This window comes from Mustelus asterias, chromosome 17, assembly GCF_964213995.1.
Source record: "Mustelus asterias chromosome 17, sMusAst1.hap1.1, whole genome shotgun sequence".
NCBI classification, from domain to species: domain Eukaryota; kingdom Metazoa; phylum Chordata; class Chondrichthyes; order Carcharhiniformes; family Triakidae; genus Mustelus; species Mustelus asterias.
In genome coordinates, this window is record NC_135817.1 from 71,538,044 (window position 1) to 71,559,027 (window position 20,984).

The following is a 20,984-nucleotide window of genomic DNA, read 5'->3' on the forward strand; positions in this document are numbered from 1 at the left end:
TAAGAACCTGTTGGGAATTGTGGGGCACTTGGATTGGCCCAGGGCGAGGCCCCAAGTTTGGAGTAATGAAGTTTCTTTATTAAACCCTTTCTTTGATTTACAAGTTGGAGTATGTTTTGTTATTTTTGCTGGCTTTTGAAGAGTTCCTTCTGAAAAAACAAGTGGACCCGGAGAACTCATCTGACCAGCATTTTCAACAATTGCACCATGCACTACACAAAAAGGCTTTGTGGATCGCTGAATAAGACTGGGGCGGCACGGTGGCACAGTGGTTAGCATTGCTGCCTCACAGTGCCAAGGACCCGGGTTTAATTCTGGCCTCGGGTCACTGTCTGTGATAAGTTTGCATTTTCTCCCCGTGTCTGTGTGGGTTTTCTCTGAGTGCTCTGGTTTCCTCCCAAAGTCCAAAGATGTGTGGGTTAGGTTAACTGGCCATGCTAAATTGACCCTAGTGTCAGGGGGATTATTAGGGCAAATGTGTGGGGTTACGTGAGTAGGACCTGGGTGGATTGTGGTCAGTACAGACTCGATGGACTGAATGGTCTCCTTCTGTACTGTAGGTGATTCTATGGTATAGCACATGTTTTACTTTTAATTTTGTGTAGGACATATCACAATCAATTGAAACCTAAAGTCAATATAGAATCAACATCTTCCTTTTTTTTTTAAGCAGAAAGATACAAAGGAAAGATGATCACTGCTTTAATAAACAAAAATGCATCCAAAAATGATTGGTTTACCTGTGCTTCCATGGTCCTGTCACAGGTCTTTTCTAACTCCTTCACTTTAAATTTGGCTTCCTGCATATTTTCCTCTGCTGCAAATACCAATTCAGAAATTGTTTTTTTATTTCAAAAATATACTTTATTCATACATAATCTGAAAGACTTTACAGAAACATTTCTGATTGTTACAACAGTAAAAAGTGATCATATTTACATTTCCCCTGAGATCAAAATATTACACTCTGTCCAATCTAAACATTACATACAAGTCCAAAATTCTTTATCAAACTATGTACATTTGTCAAATTGCACTTTGTGGTGCTTTAATAGAGTTAAACACAGAGATTATAGTTAGTCCGAGGGCTTTTTCCAGTTACTCGCCCCTTGGTGTACATTGGTCTTACACGATGACCTTTCCTCATTGTGCCTTGGCGGCTGCTGCCCCAAGCTTGAGTCCATCCCTCAGCATATACTCCTGGACGTTGCCATGTGCCAGTCTGCAACACTCGGTGGAGGACAATTCTTTGCACTGGCAGATCAACAGGTTTCGGGCAAACCAAAGGGCGTCTTTCACTGAGTTGATGACCCTCCATTAGCAATTGATATTTATCTTGGTGTGCATTCCCGGGAATAGCTCGTAGAGCACAGAGTCCTGCGTCACAGAGCTGCTCGGGACCCGTACCACTGTATCTCTCTTCGGGCCTTCTTTGCAAAGGCACATTCCACAAAGACGTTTGCGATCGACTCATCGCTCCCACAGCCGTGTCAAGGGCAACATGTGATGGGGCTGAGACTTTGGGCGTGCATGAAAAATCTGACGGGGAATGCCCTTCTCTCCACCAGCCAAACTAGGTCTTGGTGCTTGTCTGAACAGTTTAAGATGTTTCAACAGTTAGCTCTATGTTCAAAACATTATCAGTGTTTTAGAAGTAATGTGTAAATTCTGCTTTCAAACTCAGCTTTTTCATGAGTGTAATTCCAATTCTGTGTATCTTAATCGGTGCCATGAGATAAAATGTGCATAGTACTTCCCACAAGAGAAAAATAATTGAATAATAGAGGACAGATGCAATAAGCATTTGGTGAGTTCTAATGACAAAGAAATCAAATGACACTTATCATTGATTATCCAGCATCAACCTTACTTTTTATCTAATTCCACATCAACTAATAAAGGAACAAAAGTATAATGAAAACAGTTTAAAGTTACTGTTGGTTAGTAGGAATAAGCAGAACTTAAAGTAACGGCAACAAAATTCAAGAAGGAAAGGCCCCTAATAACTTAGTGAGTAATTGCACTGCATGTTTGTTAGTAATTTATGAACCAGAACTTTCCAATTTCAATTCCTGATCTCTGCTCAGCCTGGGCAAGAGAGGGAGAAAATTTTCTATAGCCTGCCCTACTTTATCAATATTAAGCAATTTGGCATGTGCAAAGGTCAGGTTTGGAGAGGATTTAATTCAGCTCTTATTCTTTGACACTGAACCTGGTGAATAATTAACCTGCTAATATATTCTTTAGATTCATGCAAACAAGTGGGTGCTTGGGTGAAGTATTGTAAATTTTTACTGGAAAAATACATGCAAGTGTAAGAGCTCTTTCACACATCATGTAAAATTAACCTATGAGAATAAGTATAATTGGGAATGACAAGATTGCAATTTCATCTTTCTTTTAAATACATCATGAATCAAAGAATGGCTTATTTATAAGTCACAGTGAATTGACATTGAAATTAAATGGATTTAAGGGAAAAAGGTCACTCAGTTGGTAGCGATTTTCCCCCTTAAAAACAATGGAGCTGGTCATTGATATTTAACTGATGGGATTATTCTCGAAAGAATCAAGTTAGCAATCATCCTTACCTATTTTAACAGCAAGTTCTGCCTCCTTTACCTCTCTTGAAATGCGTACTTTGAACCCCTTGGAAAGATAAATATACTTCCTATACAGAAAGCAAAGAATATCAATTAAACATCAAAGTCACTTTTCCAATGTTAGTCCTCCTTAATTTGGGCGGCATGGTGGCACGGTGGTTAGCACTGCTGCCTCACAGCGCCAGGGACCTGTGTTTGATTCCTGGCTTGAGTCACTGACTGTGTGGAGTTTGCACATTCTTCCCGTGTCCGCGTGGGTTTCCTCTGGGTGCTCCGGTTTCCTCCCACGGTAGAAAGACATGCTGGTTTGATGCATTGGCCATGCTAAAGTTTCCCTCAGTGTACCCAAGCAGTTGCCAGAGTGTGGCGATTAGGGGATTTTCACAGTAACTTCATTGCAGTGTTAATGTAAGCCTACTTGTGATTAATAAATAAACTTTACTTTTCACTTAATTTTGAAGATTGTAAGATACAGTACATAAGAACATAAGAAATAGGAGCAGGAGTAGGCCATCTGGCCCTTCGAGCCTGCCCCGCCATTCAACAAGATCATGGCTGATCTGAAGCGAATCAGTTCCACTTACCCGCCCGCTCCCCATATCCCCTAATTCCCTTATCGATCAGAAAACTATCTACCCGTGATTTAAACATATTCAACGAGGAAGCCTCCACCACTTCAATGGGCAGAGAATTCCAGAGATTCACTACCCTCTGAGAGAAGAAGTTCCCCCTCAACTCTGTTCTGAACCGGCCCCCCCTTATTTTGAGGCTGTGCCCTCTAGTTCTGGTTTCCCTTCTAAGTGGAAAGAATCTCTCCACCTCTACCCTATCCAGCCCCTTCATTATCTTATATGTCTCTATAAGATCACCCCTCATCCTTCTAAACTCCAACGAGTACAGACCCAATCTGTTTAATCTCTCCTCATAAGCTACACCCCTCATCTCCGGTATCAACCTGGTGAACCTTCTCTGCACTCCCTCCAAGGCCAATATATCCTTTCGCAAATAAGGGGACCAAAACTGCACACAGTACTCCAGTTGCGGCCTCACCAGTGCCTTGTACAGTTGCAGCAAGACCTCCCTGCTTTTATATTCTATCCCCCTCGCGATAAAGGCCAACATTCCATTCGCCTTCTTGATCACCTGCTGCACCTGCAGACTGAGTTTTTGCGATTCGTGCACAAGGACCCCCAGGTCCCTCTGCACAGTCGCACGATGTAATTTTTCTCCATTTAAATAATATTCCAACTTACTATTATTTCTTCCAAAGTGGATAACCTCACATTTGCTAACGTTATATTCCATCTGCCAGATCCTCGCCCACTCGCTCAGCCTATCCAAATCTCTCTGCAGACTTTCCGCATCCTCCATGCAATTCGCTTTCCCACTCACCTTCGTGTCATCAGCAAACTTGAATACCCTAGATTCAGTCCCCTCCTCCAGATCATCTATGTAAATGTACGTGTACAATATAATTCCCACTTTTATGGCCGTAGCTCATTCTGGACCTCAGCATGGTTATACATTACCTGAAAGTTATGTAAATCCTACTGGTTCTTTATGGAATAAGTGTTTAAAGTGATATACAAACACAGTAATTTGACACAAAAATAAAAGGAAACAAACTAGAAATTGAATAGTTGGAATTAAATAGTTATTAGTGAGAATTATATTTTTCTGAATGCTTTGAATGATTGGCTAATTGGAACAGCTTTTGTTCTTGACTATGGAACAAAAAGGCCCAAATTTGATTTTCGTCTTGAAAAAAATTCTAAGCTTTACAATTTCAAAACTTTAGAACTTTAAAAGGACTACGAAACTGTGACATGAGCAAATTATTTTCTTACCTAGGTCGATACAAGGAAAAGACGAGGCGTTTAGCATGAACCTTTTGTCCTTGGATAAAAATCTTCATGCGAGGGTTAATGTACAATATTGCAGCATAGGCTCTAAAAGAATATTGTTCTGGTTGTCTGAAACATGATATTGTTAATATAATTTTTGATCACTAATAAGTACTCTGCAATGTAACCATACCATTTCAGAACACTTTAAAGGAGGAATACAGCATCAGATAAAATATCATGCATTTCCATAGGTTATTTACAAATAATCCACTGAAAGGGATTTCTGCTGTTTTGCAAATTTATACAAGCATGCAGTATTTTAAATTGCCTGACCTTTTATTTTTGGAGAAGTCGTACATCAGAATTGATATATTCATATGTACATTACATCTTCAGTATTATAATCATTGTCATTTTTTAACCACAGTTTTACATCATTAAGAGTCTATTCATCAAAATTGCCCAAAATCACCATGGCCTTACGGCAGTTATGCATTAAGGCAAGTAAAAGACCTTGTACAGACTATTTCAAACAGTAACTGATGTTCAGTGGCGAGAAGACCTGGGCCCAACCACCTCCAGCTGCTTCGTCAATGAAGTGGGAATGTTCACTCATAACTGCACAACGTTCAGCACCATTCCCAATTCTTCAAAGACTGAAGCAGTCCATGTCAAAATGCAAGACACTATCAAGGCTGGGGCTGACAAATGACAAGTGACATTCGCACCACATAAGTGCTGGGCAATGACCATCTCCACAAAGAGAGAATCTAACCATTGCCCCTTGACATTCAATGGCACTAGCATCGGTGACTCCCCCACTATCAACATCCTGGGGGTTACTGTTAACCAGAAGCTCAACTGGATTAGCCATGTGAATATTGTGGCTACAAGGTCAGAGGCAGTTGTGTGTACCATTGATGAGGTGCACTGCAGGAACTCACCAAGGCTCCTCAGGCAGCATCTTCTAAACCCACAACCGATACCATCTAGAAGGACAAGGTCAGCAGACACATGGGAACACCACCATCTGGAAGTTCCTCTCCAAGCCACTCACCATCCTGACTTGGAAATATATCACCATTCCTGCACCATCGCTGGGTCAAAGTCTTGAAACTCCCTTCCTAAAAGCACTGTGGGTGTACCTACACCATATGGACTGCAGAGGTACAAGGAGGCAGTTCACCACCACCTTCTCAAGAGCAGTTTGGAGTGGGCAATAAATCCTGGCTTAGCCAATGACCCCACATTCCCTAAATTAATAATATTTAAAAGGAAGCCAGTTAAACTTCAAATATCTGCCATAAATGACAGCTTGTCCTCAGCACAAAATAGGATGTTGAAGGTCTCCAAATTAGCTGCTCTGAATTTTGAGTGCTATGACTTCCTTAACTGCCTCCCTCAATCTACTTCATCAGCATCCTTAACAATTTCAGATGTCAGTAACCTGCTGGCATTATAAGGTTATAATTGTCCACTGTGGTAGTTGATAATGATGGAAAATATGACATAGGTTGGTACTTCATTACTCTGACTTTGTTTGAATATACCCACCCATTTTCAATATTCCACTGGAAATTCCGGGCAGTGGTAAAACAACTACACAACCGATTTTTCTCCCTCTTCACTATCCACCAATGTCCCCCACAGCCTCATTTATTCCCCCACCTCCAGTGGCACTTGCAACAACAGCAACAATGAGGAATTCTGAAGTTCATCTGTCTTTTGATTACTTTATGATTCCATGAACAGTAAATATTTATCAAAGCATCCAAATGATTTTCAGCAGCCAGACACACCTTTACTCGTGGTTAAAGATATTCAAAGCCTCAAGCAAATTATTTGCCTTATTGTCTATTATCACTCATCTATGGTCCTCTGAATAGCAGAATCACAGGTAGCAATTATTCTGCATGTATAAACTAGTTGTTCATCTCAGTCTGAATGCAACATTTCAATGCTGACAAACTACTTAAATATTTATATTTTTCATTTTATTGCTTACATTTCACTTGCCATCATTCCTGTCAGTCGTATATCAGAAGGGTCTGTTTCAATATCCAGTTCAGGTACTCCATCATCATTTAACTTTAAGTTGTAGATAATTACCAAAGTTCCTGTTAAGAAAAACATTCATGTAATGAACACATTTTTGTTTTGTGCACAAACTGAGGCATATGCAGAAGATGGGGCAGAAATGTGAGGGGTAGAACATAGAACAGTACAGCACAGAACAGGCCCTTCGGCCCACGATGTTGTGCCGAGCTTTATCTGAAACCAAGATCAAGCTATCCCACTCCCTATCATCCTGGTGTGCTCCATGTGCCTATCCAATAACCGCTTAAATGTTCCTAAAGTGTCTGACTCCACTATCACTGCAGGCAGTCCATTCTACACCCAACCACTCTCTGTGTAAAGAACCTACCTCTGATATCCTTCCTGTATCTCCCACCACGAACCCTATAGTTATGCCCCCTTGTAATAGCTCCATCCACCCGAGGAAATAGTCTTTGAACGTTCACTCTATCTATCCCCTTCATCGTTTTATAAACCTCTATTAAGTCTCCCCTCAGCCTCCTCCGCTCCAGAGAGAACAGCCCTAGCTCCCTCAATCTTTCCTCATAAGACCTACCCTCCAAACCAGACAGCATCCTGGTAAATCTCCTCTGCACTCTTTCCAGCGCTTCCACATCCTTCTTATAGTGAGGTGACCAGAACTGCACACAATATTCCAAATGTGGTCTCACCAAGGTCCTGTACAGTTGCAGCATAACCCCACGGCTCTTAAACTCCAACCCCCGTTAATAAAAGCTAACACACTATAGGCCTTCTTCACAGCTCTATCCACTTGAGTGGCAACCTTTAGCGATCTGTGGATATGAACCCCAAGATCTCTCTGTTCCTCCACAGTCTTCAGAACCCTACCTTTGACCCTGTGATCCACATTTAAATTAGTCCTACCAAAATGAATCACCTCACATTTATCAGGGTTAAACTCCATTTGCCATTTTTCAGCCCAGCTTTGCATCCTATCTATGTCTCTTTGCAGCCTACAACAGCCCTCCACCTCATCCACTACTCCACCAATCTTGGTGTCATCAGCAAATTTACTGATCCACCCTTCAGCCCCCTCCTCCAAGTCATTAATAAAAATCACAAAGAGCAGAGGACCAAGCACTGATCCCTGCGGCACTCCGCTAGCAACCTGCCTCCAATCCGAAAATTTTCCATCCACCACCACCCTCTGTCTTCGATCAGACAGCCAGTTACCTATCCAATCGGCTAACTTTCCCTCTATCCCACACCTCCTCACTTTCATCATGTGAGGGTGTGAACGGATATGCAGCAAAGACAGTTGCAATGTCATAATCTTTGGAGAAAGGAGAGCAAAATGGAACTATATCTTGAACAGTAAAGATCTCAATGAAATGAAAGGGTAGACAATGTTAGGTGTCCAGAGACACATGATTTTTAAAAAGGTAGACAGGAGATGGAATAATATTTAATGATCAAATCAGGTTCTGACAGGGTGCGTGAGTGTAAGTGGACAAGTGATACTCATTTGCACATCAATTAGCTACAGTTTTGGGGAACTGCTAACAGAAACCATGGGGTCAATTCTCCCAAAAGTGCTGAATTGGCGTCTCCCGCTAGTTCCCCGCAAGTGGGGAGCTACTCTCAACCCCGCTGGAGTGAAATACTCTTGGCGGGGGGGGGAGATACTGTCAGGCCTGGAGAATTCCGTGCCAGGCCAGATAATCAAATGCATTTAAAATACATCTTAAAAATATGTAACTTACTTACTTCTCTTCCCACCGGTTTCCAGCTCAGCTGTTCACCGGCTGTGGGAGACGTGCATGCCTTGGAAAATCATGGCCATTGTTTCACACCACTTTTTCTGGCCTATCACAGGCTAGTGTGCCCACTGCCAGTACTGCACTCAGGACTCAAGATCATGTTAATCAATGGATCAAAACTTTGTAAATATTTGGCGGTCAGGCAGGGGTGGGGTGCCCATGAAGTGGGAGGCAGGCTTGGGCCATTGGCTGGTGGCAATGTCTTCTGGTCCCACTGTTGCCAATGGAGTTTCCCATTTAATGTACCCCTCACTCACCACCATGAAATCCGTGGCTGGGGTGCACCGCCGACAGGACTGGAAGATCCTGCCGGCGTGAACAGCTGGAACACAGGGTTCCAGTCCATACACGGGTGTGAATTTCCCATGGGATTTTCCGCTAGTGCCCACCATGGTGGATAGGGAAACCAGCTTGAGGCCGGCATGAAACAAATGAGATGCAGATGAAGGCCTGACCACTGATGCCTGATTTTCCATAACATCAGCAAGAAAACACATTGGTGCAAAACATGTCTGGAACAACATGACATGTGGATGCCTGGACTCACATGAACAATGCCCGGGACTGTTTCTGAAAGCCACCTGCAACTCTGGACCCCTGAACATCACAGCAGTGGGTGGGAGAAGCAGGTGCGGATGGATCTTCCAGATTCTTTGTCCTGGATGAGCTTCATTTTTAAACCTCAGTGTTCCTGGAGATCCATCTTCATTTTATGAAGGTCCATCTGATTTCTTTAATAGTGGGTCTGTGATATTGGGCACCTCAGTCCAATATGGCGCCTGGGTACGAAGGTAGACTTTGCACCATCAGGCCTACCGTGCCACGAAATACAGTGCAAAAGACTGACTGCATAATGAATGAGGTCCACTGGAAAATATGGCATGTTTTCCCAATGATCTCCACATTCCCACCCCACCATGGGACTTAATCCCCAGCTGGGAGAATTTCGCCCTTTTTTCTTGGATCTTCCAGAATCATAGAATGGAATCAGAGAATCCCTACAGTGCAGAAGGAGGCTATTTGTCCATCGAGCCTGCACCAACAACAATCCCACCCAGGCCCTATCCCTATAGCCCCACATATTTATCCTGCGAATCCCCCTGACACTATGCGGGGCAATTTAGCATGGCCAATCAACCTAATCCGCACATCTTTGAAGCGTGGGGGGAAACCGGAACACCCAGAGGAAACCTACTTGGAGACAGGGCGAATGTGCAAACTCCACACAGAATGGTGGGAATGGATTAAGAAGCAATGGGATTGTTTTGTTGGGTTCATATCAGATTCTGAGTCATAAACACAAACTTGCATATTTAACCATTACCAATCATTCTTAATAAGAAAAATTAATTATTTAAGGAACTACTTCTATCCTGTAAAACCTCAGAGTAACAGGTGTTCCTGAGAAATAATGCAAGATCCCAATGTTTGGTTTCAGCCAGTGAACTTCAAAGGAACCAATTGTTTTACACATACAAAATGTAATAGGTCACTGTTGAAAAGTTTTGATGACTTGCATGACAGGATAATTTAGTAACCATTTACTTTATTGTTTTTGATGTTCTTACCACTTGCTCCTGTAATTTTATTAAACTGTTGCATCAGATCAAACTCCTTTTTAAATGGCGAATATTTATAAATGAGCGCAATTTCAAGGGAGAATTTCTTTTCGTCAGTCATTATGGGTTCCTTTGTTGCAGTATACCAGGATGGCACAGGCACAATCACCTAGGAAACCAAAAGCAAAACTCATCCATTGAAGATATTTTTAAACTCAAAACACGTCTATACACTTATAAATAAAATTAATCCTGATAATTAAATTTGATAATTTCCCTTTTACAATATCTAATCAACATATATTAGGTGCTTTATGTGCCTATTTTATCATATCTTTTGTGGCTGTTCTTGGGCCATGTGCACAATATTTTAAATAGTGAATTGATTTTTTATTTTTCTTCCCTTCCATATAATTGTGCCCCAGTTCTGTGTTGTAGGGAAAGTTAAATGATTCAGCTGCAAGTTGGTTACCTCGTTGCACTGAATACCTTGCAAAATCATTTCGGAAGATCCCCATTGTGCCAGATCCTGAATCTTATTATTTCAGGCAGATATGCTAAACATTATTATTATGAGAGCAAAAGCAGTAGCGAAGATAAGTGTTTGCTTACATTGTGTTGGGACTCTGGGGCTGAAATTACTTGAGCCAAATGGCATCTCAGCTCCACAGGAAGCATGTAAGAACGGCACAGAATTAAGTTAACAATAACCCAGATAAAGGGCGGGATTTTTCTGTCCCGCTGCACTGGTCAAGTAGCATGGCGGGGCAGGAAATATGAGAAAGAGGCGAAAATTCGGGTTCGCACCCGACTTCTCGCCTCTCGCGATATTACTGACCCCATGCTGCCGACAAAATCAGCCCAGTAAAGGCGCAAGGCTGATTTAAATATTAATGACATGATTAGCATGTCTGGCTCACTTACCTTTCCCACCACGACTGTGGAGGTCCTTACCAACGAGGATCACAGATGGTCTCTACCAATGCGGACCAGGTGTGATGGCCTCGCCAGTGGGACCGGATGATATTGAAGCACCCTAGGTGGTCAGGGGCAGGGCTGGGCAGTGCCCATTAGGTACTGCCAGGCTGACATTGCCAGTCTGAGACATTGACATTGCCCACTGGGCACCCTGGCAGGGGTGGATGGGAGGCAATGGCCGTGGGGGCACACCCATCCATTCCCTTTGCCCAACACATGATCTCTCTCTCTCCCTTCTTTATGCTCCCCCACTGAGGCCTGGTGCTACAACACAAGACACAGAAGCAGAAGTGGGCCACAGGCCCTTCAAGCCTGCCCTGCCATTCAATACGATCATGGCTGACCTATGGCGGCCTCAACTCCTTTTCTGTGCCATTTCCCCACAGCCCTCTATTCCTTGATCTATCAAATATTTATCCACCTCCAGTTTAAATACTTCTAATGATCCAGTCTCCACTATCTTTGGGGCAGCCCAATGAGGCCAGAGGCCACCCTCTGCGAGAAGAAATTTCTACGCACCTCAGTTTTAAATGACCGGCCTTACGTGCTCGACAACAAATCAGTCTCTCAATATGTGTCTATGGTCCATAAATAAAGTCCAAAGTTGATTGCCAGTTCCTGCCGTTTAATTTTTCAAGTCCCGAGGAACCCTTATTTCTGGGTTTATCAACCACCGACCTCCTTTTCCCCTGGCCTCTCCATTAATATTGAAGCTGTGCATTTTATGTGTGTATAAGAGTATGTGTGTGTGTGTGTGTGTGTGTGTGTGTGTGTGGAGAGTGGCGTGCTTGGTTGTGTCATTTCACTTTTGGCAGTGTTCTTGTGTGAGATTCCATTTATAAAGGCAGCAGCAGGATCATATCGATATGCTTAAATCTTTACACTATTCAGTTTGCACCTACTGAGCCAAAGGAAGTTCATGATTGGAGCACAACCATTGTATGTGTTTTGGTACTGTGAGAGGATGTGAATCTAATGTACTTATGAGGAATACAGTTTTCTAATATTCCCTTGCATCAACACAATGAGATCATTCAGATGGACTTTTCTAATGCTGTACATTCCAATACTGTGTTCTCATTTTTAAAGGATTTTGATTATCTCCCTCGCTGACTTTGCACAGAGTCCACGGTCAGCAGAGAAATAAAGTTCCATGGTATTGGATCGCCAAGTAACAAGTGAGTGAATTTGTTTCAAAGATCAATCTAATGTTTAAAGGCAGCACAAGAATGTCTTTGATGTTTTGGCATTAAGAAGATTGGTAAAGATTGTAACTACTGGAAACATACTGTTTGTTCTGAATACTGTTCATTAACCACGTAATATGTCAAAAACACACATCTTTTGGTTGGCCAAGCAATTACAATACATGAAAGACACTATTATTTGAAGGGGGGTATTCTACTTGCTGTACCCTTGTGGTCTTCCAGATCCAGGATGAATCACGGTACTGATCATGCAATAATCGGGTCAGATTGAGAGAAAAAAAGTGAAAATAAAATTCTTCCACCCTTACCTCATCAATACCTTCTTTCTCATAAAATGTTCGAGACATAAGGATGCAGGTCATGGTATTGTCTTTTTTGGTAAACAGTATGAAATCCATACCTATTCTCATTGTCCCACTGCAAGAAAGAAACAAAAGTGAAATAAAAGGCCTGGCTTATTCTGATCCACACAATTGCAGCAGTTAATTCAAATGATATTGATCAACACAAGCTAATAGACTAGCCATGACTTATTTGTGTAGTTCATTGTTGAGTTGCTAGGCTGCAAAATTAGGAAAATCTGCAGAAATTGAACTGACTATCATTACTTTAACAGTGACAAAGTAGATATGTCAAATGATGGGAAATTAGCAGTAAATAGTTCAATACAGGAAATTAGTCAAGTAATAAATTTTGGGAACAGGAATAAAAAAAAGGAATATACTTTAGATGGTGAATTTCTCAATGCAGCAAGAGAGCACAGTGACCTAAATCTGTAGATTAATTATTGAAAGTGTTAGACCAGTCGGCTTCAACCATAATGACAAGAATGATCACTTCTTTAACAAAAAAAAGGTCAATGGGCAGAATCTTGATGGGTCTCAGCTGCTGAAAAGGTGGCAACAGCCCCATGTCACCTGCCAATTGGGGACGTGACAGGACAGTGGCAGGCCTTCCCCCAGGATCAAGGATCCAAGAGCCTGCATTCCCACCTGCCGAGAGTTGCCAGCCTAATGAACTGCATCACCACCTGGGAAGCAGACGTAGCTGCTAGTACAAAACTCACCCAAGGCTCGGATCATCGCTGGATCCCAGGACAAAGGTGAGTGGCAGGATTCGCGGTTGGGGTGGGGTGTAGTTGGCAGCAAGGAAAGAGGGATAGCTTTCAGCAGATCCCCCCTTGAAGCCAAGCCCCTCAAGCAGGCTCCGAGTGCCTTTGAATGAGGACGCCCTTGAGAACCAGCAAGTAAACACGCCAAGGTTTTCTTGTTGGATTCGCTGCATGGCGAGTTCCCCACCCCAGCCCATCTAGCTGCAGCGGGATGAAGTGCTTAAGTGATTGTTAAATGGGGCAGGGACTCTGCTGCCTTCCTGCTAGAGTAAATGTTCCCCTGCCATGGAGGAAAGTATACCATTTTCCTAGCAATAATATCAGTTGCAGTCAAACGAGGAAGGAATGAAAGTGGGTTATAACCATGTTGTTTATATGGATTTTAAGAAAGTCTCTGACAAAGTAAGACATGAAACAAGATTAGGCAGGGTAGCTTCAGAAAGAATGTTCCTGATGTTCCAGTGTTCTAAAGAGAAAAGGAAGAGAAAAACCTGGAAGTTCATGAGCATAAATCTTGAAGCTGATAAATCTCTGGTTAAGCCAGTGAGAGTACTGCGTTCAATGTGAATGATCTTGACAGAGTGCAGAGGAGATTTAGGATTGAGAACATTTAGCTACAAGGCTGGGTTGGAGAGGTTGGGGTTGTTTTGAGCAAAGAAGTTTGAGGGGGAAATCCGATATAAGGTAGACTAAGGAAAACAGTTTCCATTAGCTATTGCTACAAGGAACACATTTTGTTTTATTTATTAGCGTCATAATTAGGCTTACATTAACACTGCAAAGAAGTTACTGTGAAAATCCCCTAGTCGCCACACTCTGGCGCCTGTTTGGGTATACTGAAGGAAAATTTAGCATGGCCAATGCACCTAACCTGTACATCTTTTGGACTGTGGGAGGAAACCAGAGGAAATACATGCAGGCACGGGGAGAATGTGCAGATTCCGCGTAGACTGTGACCCGAGCTGGGAATCGAACCTGGGTCCCTAGCGCTGTGAGGCAGCAGTGCTAACTACTGTGCCACCGTGTCGCCAGATTTAAAGGCGTGAGCAAGAGATGTTGCCTACAAGGGTGGTGGAAGCGGACACAATCAATTATTTCAGAAGGAAATTGGATAGACACTCTAAGGAAATAAACTTGCAGGGCAAAGAGAAAGGGCAGGGTAAAGGGACTAACTGCACTGCTCTAAAGTGTTGACATGGACTTGATTAACCTTCTTTTCTATAGTATGACCTCCAGGTCCCAGCAACTCAGTAACAATGTTCTAAAGGGAATAGAACTGAAAAAAAAGATACCAACTTAATTTGCTTCACTGTCAAACTTAATCTCAAAGACAAGAACACTGTTTGCTGCAAGACTAAGGGCAAACTTATCTCCGAAACTCACGACTTCAATCCATTTCCATATTGTCCAATGAGCTGAGAATCTGAAATCCTCTTCATGGACTTTCCTAAATGAATAATATCTGCTGCTTCATCTACGAGATACAGAAAATGTATTACAATCCATTTTTCACACATTTGATATCCTATAGAATAAACAGACAATTGGTAGAGGATTTGTTTCATTTGTCATTTATTTAGTGTTTGTATAGTCACAGAGCCAAGCAATATTATTGGCAGTGGCTAGGTGGGATTCTTTAAGCTCATCTTCAAGGTTATCAGCAGACACTCCTTGACAGGGTGAGTCATTGTTTGGACTGCATTACAGCTGCAGCCTGGGTGGCCTTGGAGACCCCACCGATGTTGGGTGACTGCACAAGAGGTCTTGTTCATTCCAGAAGCAGTTTAAATGGGCTCCCCGTCACCATGGGAGATCAAAACTGGGTGGATGAGCAGCAGCGTCTATGATGAGATTGTGATTTCTGATGGATATATTCTCCTGTCAAGACTCCTATCTTAGATCCTCAACATGGTGGGTTTAAACATATGGGGTGGTGTGAGGAAAGGGATACTGCTTGTGGGTGGAACAGTTCATTGAATAAGGGCTGACCTTACCTAGCAGCTTGTCTGTTCAATTACCCTCTAATATGGGGATTGGGAGCCAAGGGAGATAAGTTGTTTGAAGAGTATTTGTAATGATGTACCAGGATTGCAAGATCAATAACAATCATAATATCTTGCTTTTCAATGTGAATAACATACCGAAAAGTAAACAATTTTCTACTTTTTAATGCCCACTGTTGTCAAGCATTTCCAAAGTCACATGTAGGCAGAGGTGACAATAGTGTTGTTGACGATGAACTATTCTACCTGTTAATAGCATTAGCCCAATGAATAATTTGCTGTTTCTAACTTACGTTTTTCACTTTAACTTTCATTATTTAAAAAGGGAGGGAGGAACCAGGTAACTACAGACTTGTCAGTTTCACAATTGTTGTGGGGAAGTTATTGGAATTTCTGAAGGGCAGGTCATGTCTGAGTAACATAGTTGAATCTTTGCAATCACATGCATTGTGAGTAGTAGGTAGTCCCCTGTTTATATGGATTTCGAGGAAGCATTTGGTAAGGTTCCACACAAGAACTGATTCTCAACAATTTGAGGCAACTTGTGGAAAGGGTCTGTAATTTTCCTTTTTTGCTGTTCCCTGAACGCAACTTCTTCACTTTCATTTCTCCATTCCTTTCTCAAAACCTACTTACTTTAATATATTTCCAAGACCCGTTACCAGGTCAGGGTTAGTTATCCTTCTAATGCTGGGTGGGACAGTAGGCCGCACCAGTCAGGTAGATAACACTAAAAAGACTAATGCTTAAATTGAAGGGAGTACCAATTGCCAATGTGAAGAAGGCTTTCCAGAGGCCTGTTGGTCTACTTGTGCTGCACATGATTGCACATTGTCTGTATCTTTAAGACCTGGTTGGCTGTAGAGATTCACATTCTAATCAGTATTCTGTAACTTGATTTTGTGTCTCTGAATGCCCTGTTTGAGAGCAGATTTCCACTCTATCTGATGAAGGAGTTCCGAAAGCTAATGGCATTTGCTACCAAATAAACCTGTTGGACTTTAACCTGGTGTTGTTAAAACTCTTACCATGATTTAAAAAACAGTGGATTTCTACAAACATGCTCCTGGTACTTTTAACTGTATCAGCAGATCAGAGTAAACTCAGTTTATGCAGTTATCCAGATTTCACTGGCAAGGCAACAGCAAACCTCCAAAAACATTTTTCAGAACTACAGACAATAGAAATTACAAATGTACTTACTAGGGTCCATGCCAATGCCATCATCCAGAAAACACAGCATAAACCCTCCTTTCAATTCTTCATTGATCTCTGAAACAGGAAATCTTAAAATGGTAAGCTAGCATGATTGTTACTCAGTTTTAGCTTCCAAAGTTTAGGAAGAAAATTAGTTGAAAAATAAATTTGTTTGAATAAAACTTAGACAGGCAGTCTTACCACTTGAACCCAGAATACTGGTAAACACAGCTTTGATATAATAGCAAAAATCTTGTATTGTAAATTTGTGATATCAACACTTGTTTTATATCACACATGAAAAATATAAATAAAGGTTCTGAGATGGTTGAAAGTCCAATGTGCAATCTGTAAACTCTGTCAACTGTGGGACATATGGTCCTCGAAGGGTCGGGCAGATGAGTTTGGAGGTCTGCATGCTCTGAAGCCTCAGATTTGCCACTGCATGCCCCCAACAAAGTCTACCCATGTGTTCAATGCCTTCCCAAATAAATCTTCTCCATATTGGTCAGTCACAAACTAGGGACACCCATCAGTCAGATTTGATGTTTAACCTTTGCAGGAATGTTTTAAAAACATCCCTAAAGTGTTTCTGTTGTCCTCCTGGCAGTTACCCACCGCAACTGATTTCGGAGTAGAACGGCTGTGTCAAGCATATGAACAATATGTCTTGCTCAGCAGAGTTAGTTTTGAGTGATTACTGATTGGACGTTGGGGCATGTTGGAGTGGGAGAGGCATGGCAATTTTATTGTGAACTTAAGGCATGGACCACATTGGCTATCAGCAACTGTAGTGACACCTACCAGCTGTAAAATCAATGCAGGCCCAAAAAAGAATAAAAACAGCCTTCATGGTATCCACAAAATATAATTATGAAAGTGAACAGTCATTCTACCTCTTAGGTAGAAGTGAGTTATAATTTTAATTGTCATCACAACAATTTGATAATACGACTGTCTTATAATAATTTTTAGCTTTTCTTTTATTCATTCATGGGACATGGGCATTGCTGGCTGGCCAGCATTTGTTGCCCATCCCTAGTTGCCCTTGGAGGGCAGTTAAGAGTCAACCACATTGGCTGTGGCTCTGGAGTCACATGTAGACCAGACCAGGCAATAACCGCAAATTTCCTTCCCTAAAGGTACATTAGTGAACCAGATGGGTTTCACCGACAATCGACAATGGTTTCACCATCAGCAGTAGATAATCAATTCAATTTTTAAAAAAAATTGAATTCAAATTCCACCATCCATCATGACAGGATTCAAACCCAGGTCCCCAGAACATTAACTGAGTTTCTGGATTAATAGTCCAGCAATAATACCACAATGCCATATGATGTCACAACTGATCACCCCTGACGTTCCTGGCACGAGAGAGGCACAACAGTGTTAGCACCCTTTTCAGCATGGCGCACTATAGGATTATAAAGAGAACAATCAGACACATGGCATGTGAAACTCTTTTTTTGAGTTATCTGACCAAAGGCAGGTCCAAGCCACATTGCCATAAACTCCACCATAGGTTGGTCAAGGAAGTTGGGCGCGAATCCACCCGTCAGTACATGAATTGAACCTCATGCCGTTGACACAAATCTGGTCCACACTGCATCGCAGGTCCATGCCATAAATTATAGCTAAGTAAAAACAAATAAACAGCGAGATCATTATGTTTAATTAATTTAATTATTAATCAATTGATTCTATTTAAATAACAGAAAATGAATTAACCAAAAAGTAAGTACCTAATCTAGAGAAAAATATTGATTTTGCCAATGAATTATTCAGACAATTTTCACTACCCAATTCCCCATTATTATAGAATCCCTACAGTGCAGGAGGCCATTCATCCCATCGAATCTGCATTGACTTTCTGACAGACTATCTTACCCAGACCCTGTCTCCTGCCCTATCCTTATAACCCCACACATACCATGGCTAATCCATCTAATTTACATATCTCGGCATACCAATGGGTAATTTAGCATGGCCAATCTAGCAGATCTGCACATCTTTGGACATCTATAGCAAACTTGGTATTTGGACTCACCTGTATAAATGTTCAATAGCATTGCTTCAGCATCTCTGCAAGCACATAAAAAGTTTTATTATACTTTTCAGTTCTTTCTTTAAAAAGCCTGCTATTAATCAAACTGATCATTGTTTCCAATCGTAAAGCAGAAGTATAATAAAGATGGATTAGAACATAATCAGACAAGAAAAGAGTAGCAGCTCGTTGTTGTAAGAAATTATACTTTTCAGAATGTTATAGAATTCCTATGGAGAAGTTAGTAGGAGCATAAGCATAATAGAAACGGATTAGACATAAGATCACACAGCCTATCAGAGAAGAATAGAATAGCAGCTTATTATTGTCAGAAATGTTCTGGTAGATAAGTTTTCATGAAGTTAAATGTAGATGTATATTACAGAATCTGTAGCATTACACAATTCTTACAGATGAGTTAGTAGTCATAGCATGAAGCCACCTGGTAGAAAAGCTGTTTTACTTCTCTCTCTTGGAAAAACACATCCAGTCCTTAGAAACATCAAGGACACTTGGTTCAAGCTTCCATGATGACATGCCCAAGTTGACAGAATGGCATCTTGAACCCTCTTTTCAATGCAATGGTCTAATAAAAGGTAACAAATAGCTCCCATTCAGGAGGTAAACAGAAATGGGCAAGCTGAAGTGATGGACAAGGAGGTGGTGACACCTTGTGTGCTTGTCATCGACCAGAGCTATTCAAACAGGTAATTGGCATAGGGTAACTTACCAACCTCTAGAAGTAATGTATACTAATGGTACACAGAGGCAGCAGCCTTCTTCAGATGGAGGAAGATCAAGGAAGAGCTTATCAAAATGCTGCCAACACAAGCCACAAAGATCACACTCTGTGCCATCCATCCAATTGTTCCTCGGGATCAGTAAATGGCTCTTAGCTGCCATGATCATATGCTTTTTCTATCTATTTAGCTTATGCGTTATGTCTAAACTGGCCCTCACTTCAAAATCACTTTTGCATTCTGGACCACCTGTTTTGAGTAATGTTTGATTCCCAGATTCAACCTTAAACTACACCACGTCCAATTTTCTCTTCCATTGTATGGGATGTTGATTTGCCATGAGATGATTTTGTGCTATTAGTGGAAACCAATTACGTTTTTTAAAAAATCACTAATGAAATACGGGCTTTGCTGGCTTGGCCAGTGTTTATTTCCCATCCTCAACTTCCCTGAAAAGATGGTGGTGAACTGCCTTCTTGAATCCCTGCAGTCAACATGGTGTAAGGTGCACCTACAATGCTGTTAGGGAGAGAGTTACTTGCTGTAAATATACCTGTAACATTTAACTGCAAAAACAACATCTCTACCAGATCCTCACAAAAAATAGTGCTATTAATCATCAAGATAATTGGATAATTGTGCTGAGCAAGATTTAAGATTGCTTTGCATCCTGTCAGTTCAATTTTATAAAGAAATACTGCATACCACTAAAATTAAAAATATGCATATTACTAATATTTCCAGTTTATTACCATTGCATTTGTACCAAATTCCATATAGAGGTACCAATAATTTTTTAGAACTATATTCTCAGTAAAATCACTAGGTCACCCACCTCACCTTTCTAAAACTTGCAACCCATCTGGTCTTAATACAGATTTCATCGGATCAGATAACCACTGCTTCCATTTTCTGTCAGTACAAAAGCAGCAAGACATGGCTAATGTTGTACCACTATTTTTTGATAATGGGCAGAAAGAGGGTTGTGCTTGGGAGGGGTTTCCGTATTAGTATGATGCCTTTTTCTTCCATCAGGCAATAAGGCACTGCAGCTTGCTTCACTTTTCACGTTTTGTGCAAACCGCTGCAACTTAGTAAACTTGCTTCAACTTTTCAGTCTCTGGATATTTTTTTTTTCAAATTTCCTCCTTTTGTTTTACACTATTTTAACTAAGTGTCCTAGGTCTAACTGTCTTCAGCTGCTTCAATTACCTTCCCTCCATCATAAAGCCAGAAATGTTTGCTGACGATTACACAACATCCAGTTCCATTTGCAACTCCTGAGATAGTTAAGCAGTCAATGCTTGTGTGAAGCAAGAACTGGACAATATTCAGGGTTGTGTTGATTAGTCACAAGTAACTTCCATGCAATGCAACTGCTGAGGGAATGACACGGAACCTAACTGTCCCCATGACATTCAAATGGTGATACCATTGCTGAACCTTCCATCATCAACAGCTTGGGGTTTACCAATCATGATGTGGAGATGCCGGCGTTGGACTGGGGTAAACACAGTAAGAGTTTTAACAACACCAGGTTAAAGTCCAACAGGTTTATTTGGTAGCAAATGCCATTAGCTTTCGGAGTGCTGCTCCTTCGTCAGATGGAGTGGATATCTGCTCTCAAACAGGGCATACAGAGACACAAATCAAGTTACAGAATACTGATTAGAATGCGAATCTCTACAGCCAACCAGGTCTTACTGGGGAGAATTTAAACTAGATAGGTTGGGGGGAGGGGAGCTAGAAGAGTTGACCAGGATCAAGGAACTAATTGATGGGGGGGAGGATGCAGGGGTAAGGGGAATTACAAAATTAATGGTAGAGGAGAGGG

The 20,984-nt window shown here is 41.5% G+C and overlaps 1 protein-coding gene across 1 annotated transcript in view; it reads right to left on the minus strand.

Annotated features, from left to right (window-relative positions):
- The window catches only part of LOC144506080 (ATPase MORC2-like), a 40,832-nt gene that overhangs the window by 13,389 nt on the left and 6,459 nt on the right, over positions 1 to 20,984 (minus strand). Inside the window, exons 3-11 of the mRNA XM_078231896.1 lie at positions 18,414 to 18,448; positions 16,370 to 16,438; positions 14,547 to 14,637; positions 12,361 to 12,469; positions 9,876 to 10,035; positions 6,456 to 6,567; positions 4,451 to 4,576; positions 2,592 to 2,671; positions 741 to 817 (exon numbers count right to left, since the gene is read on the minus strand). Coding sequence (XP_078088022.1) covers positions 741 to 817; positions 2,592 to 2,671; positions 4,451 to 4,576; positions 6,456 to 6,567; positions 9,876 to 10,035; positions 12,361 to 12,469; positions 14,547 to 14,637; positions 16,370 to 16,438; positions 18,414 to 18,448 — 859 coding nt within the window. The remainder of the gene's footprint in view (positions 1 to 740; positions 818 to 2,591; positions 2,672 to 4,450; positions 4,577 to 6,455; positions 6,568 to 9,875; positions 10,036 to 12,360; positions 12,470 to 14,546; positions 14,638 to 16,369; positions 16,439 to 18,413; positions 18,449 to 20,984) is intronic.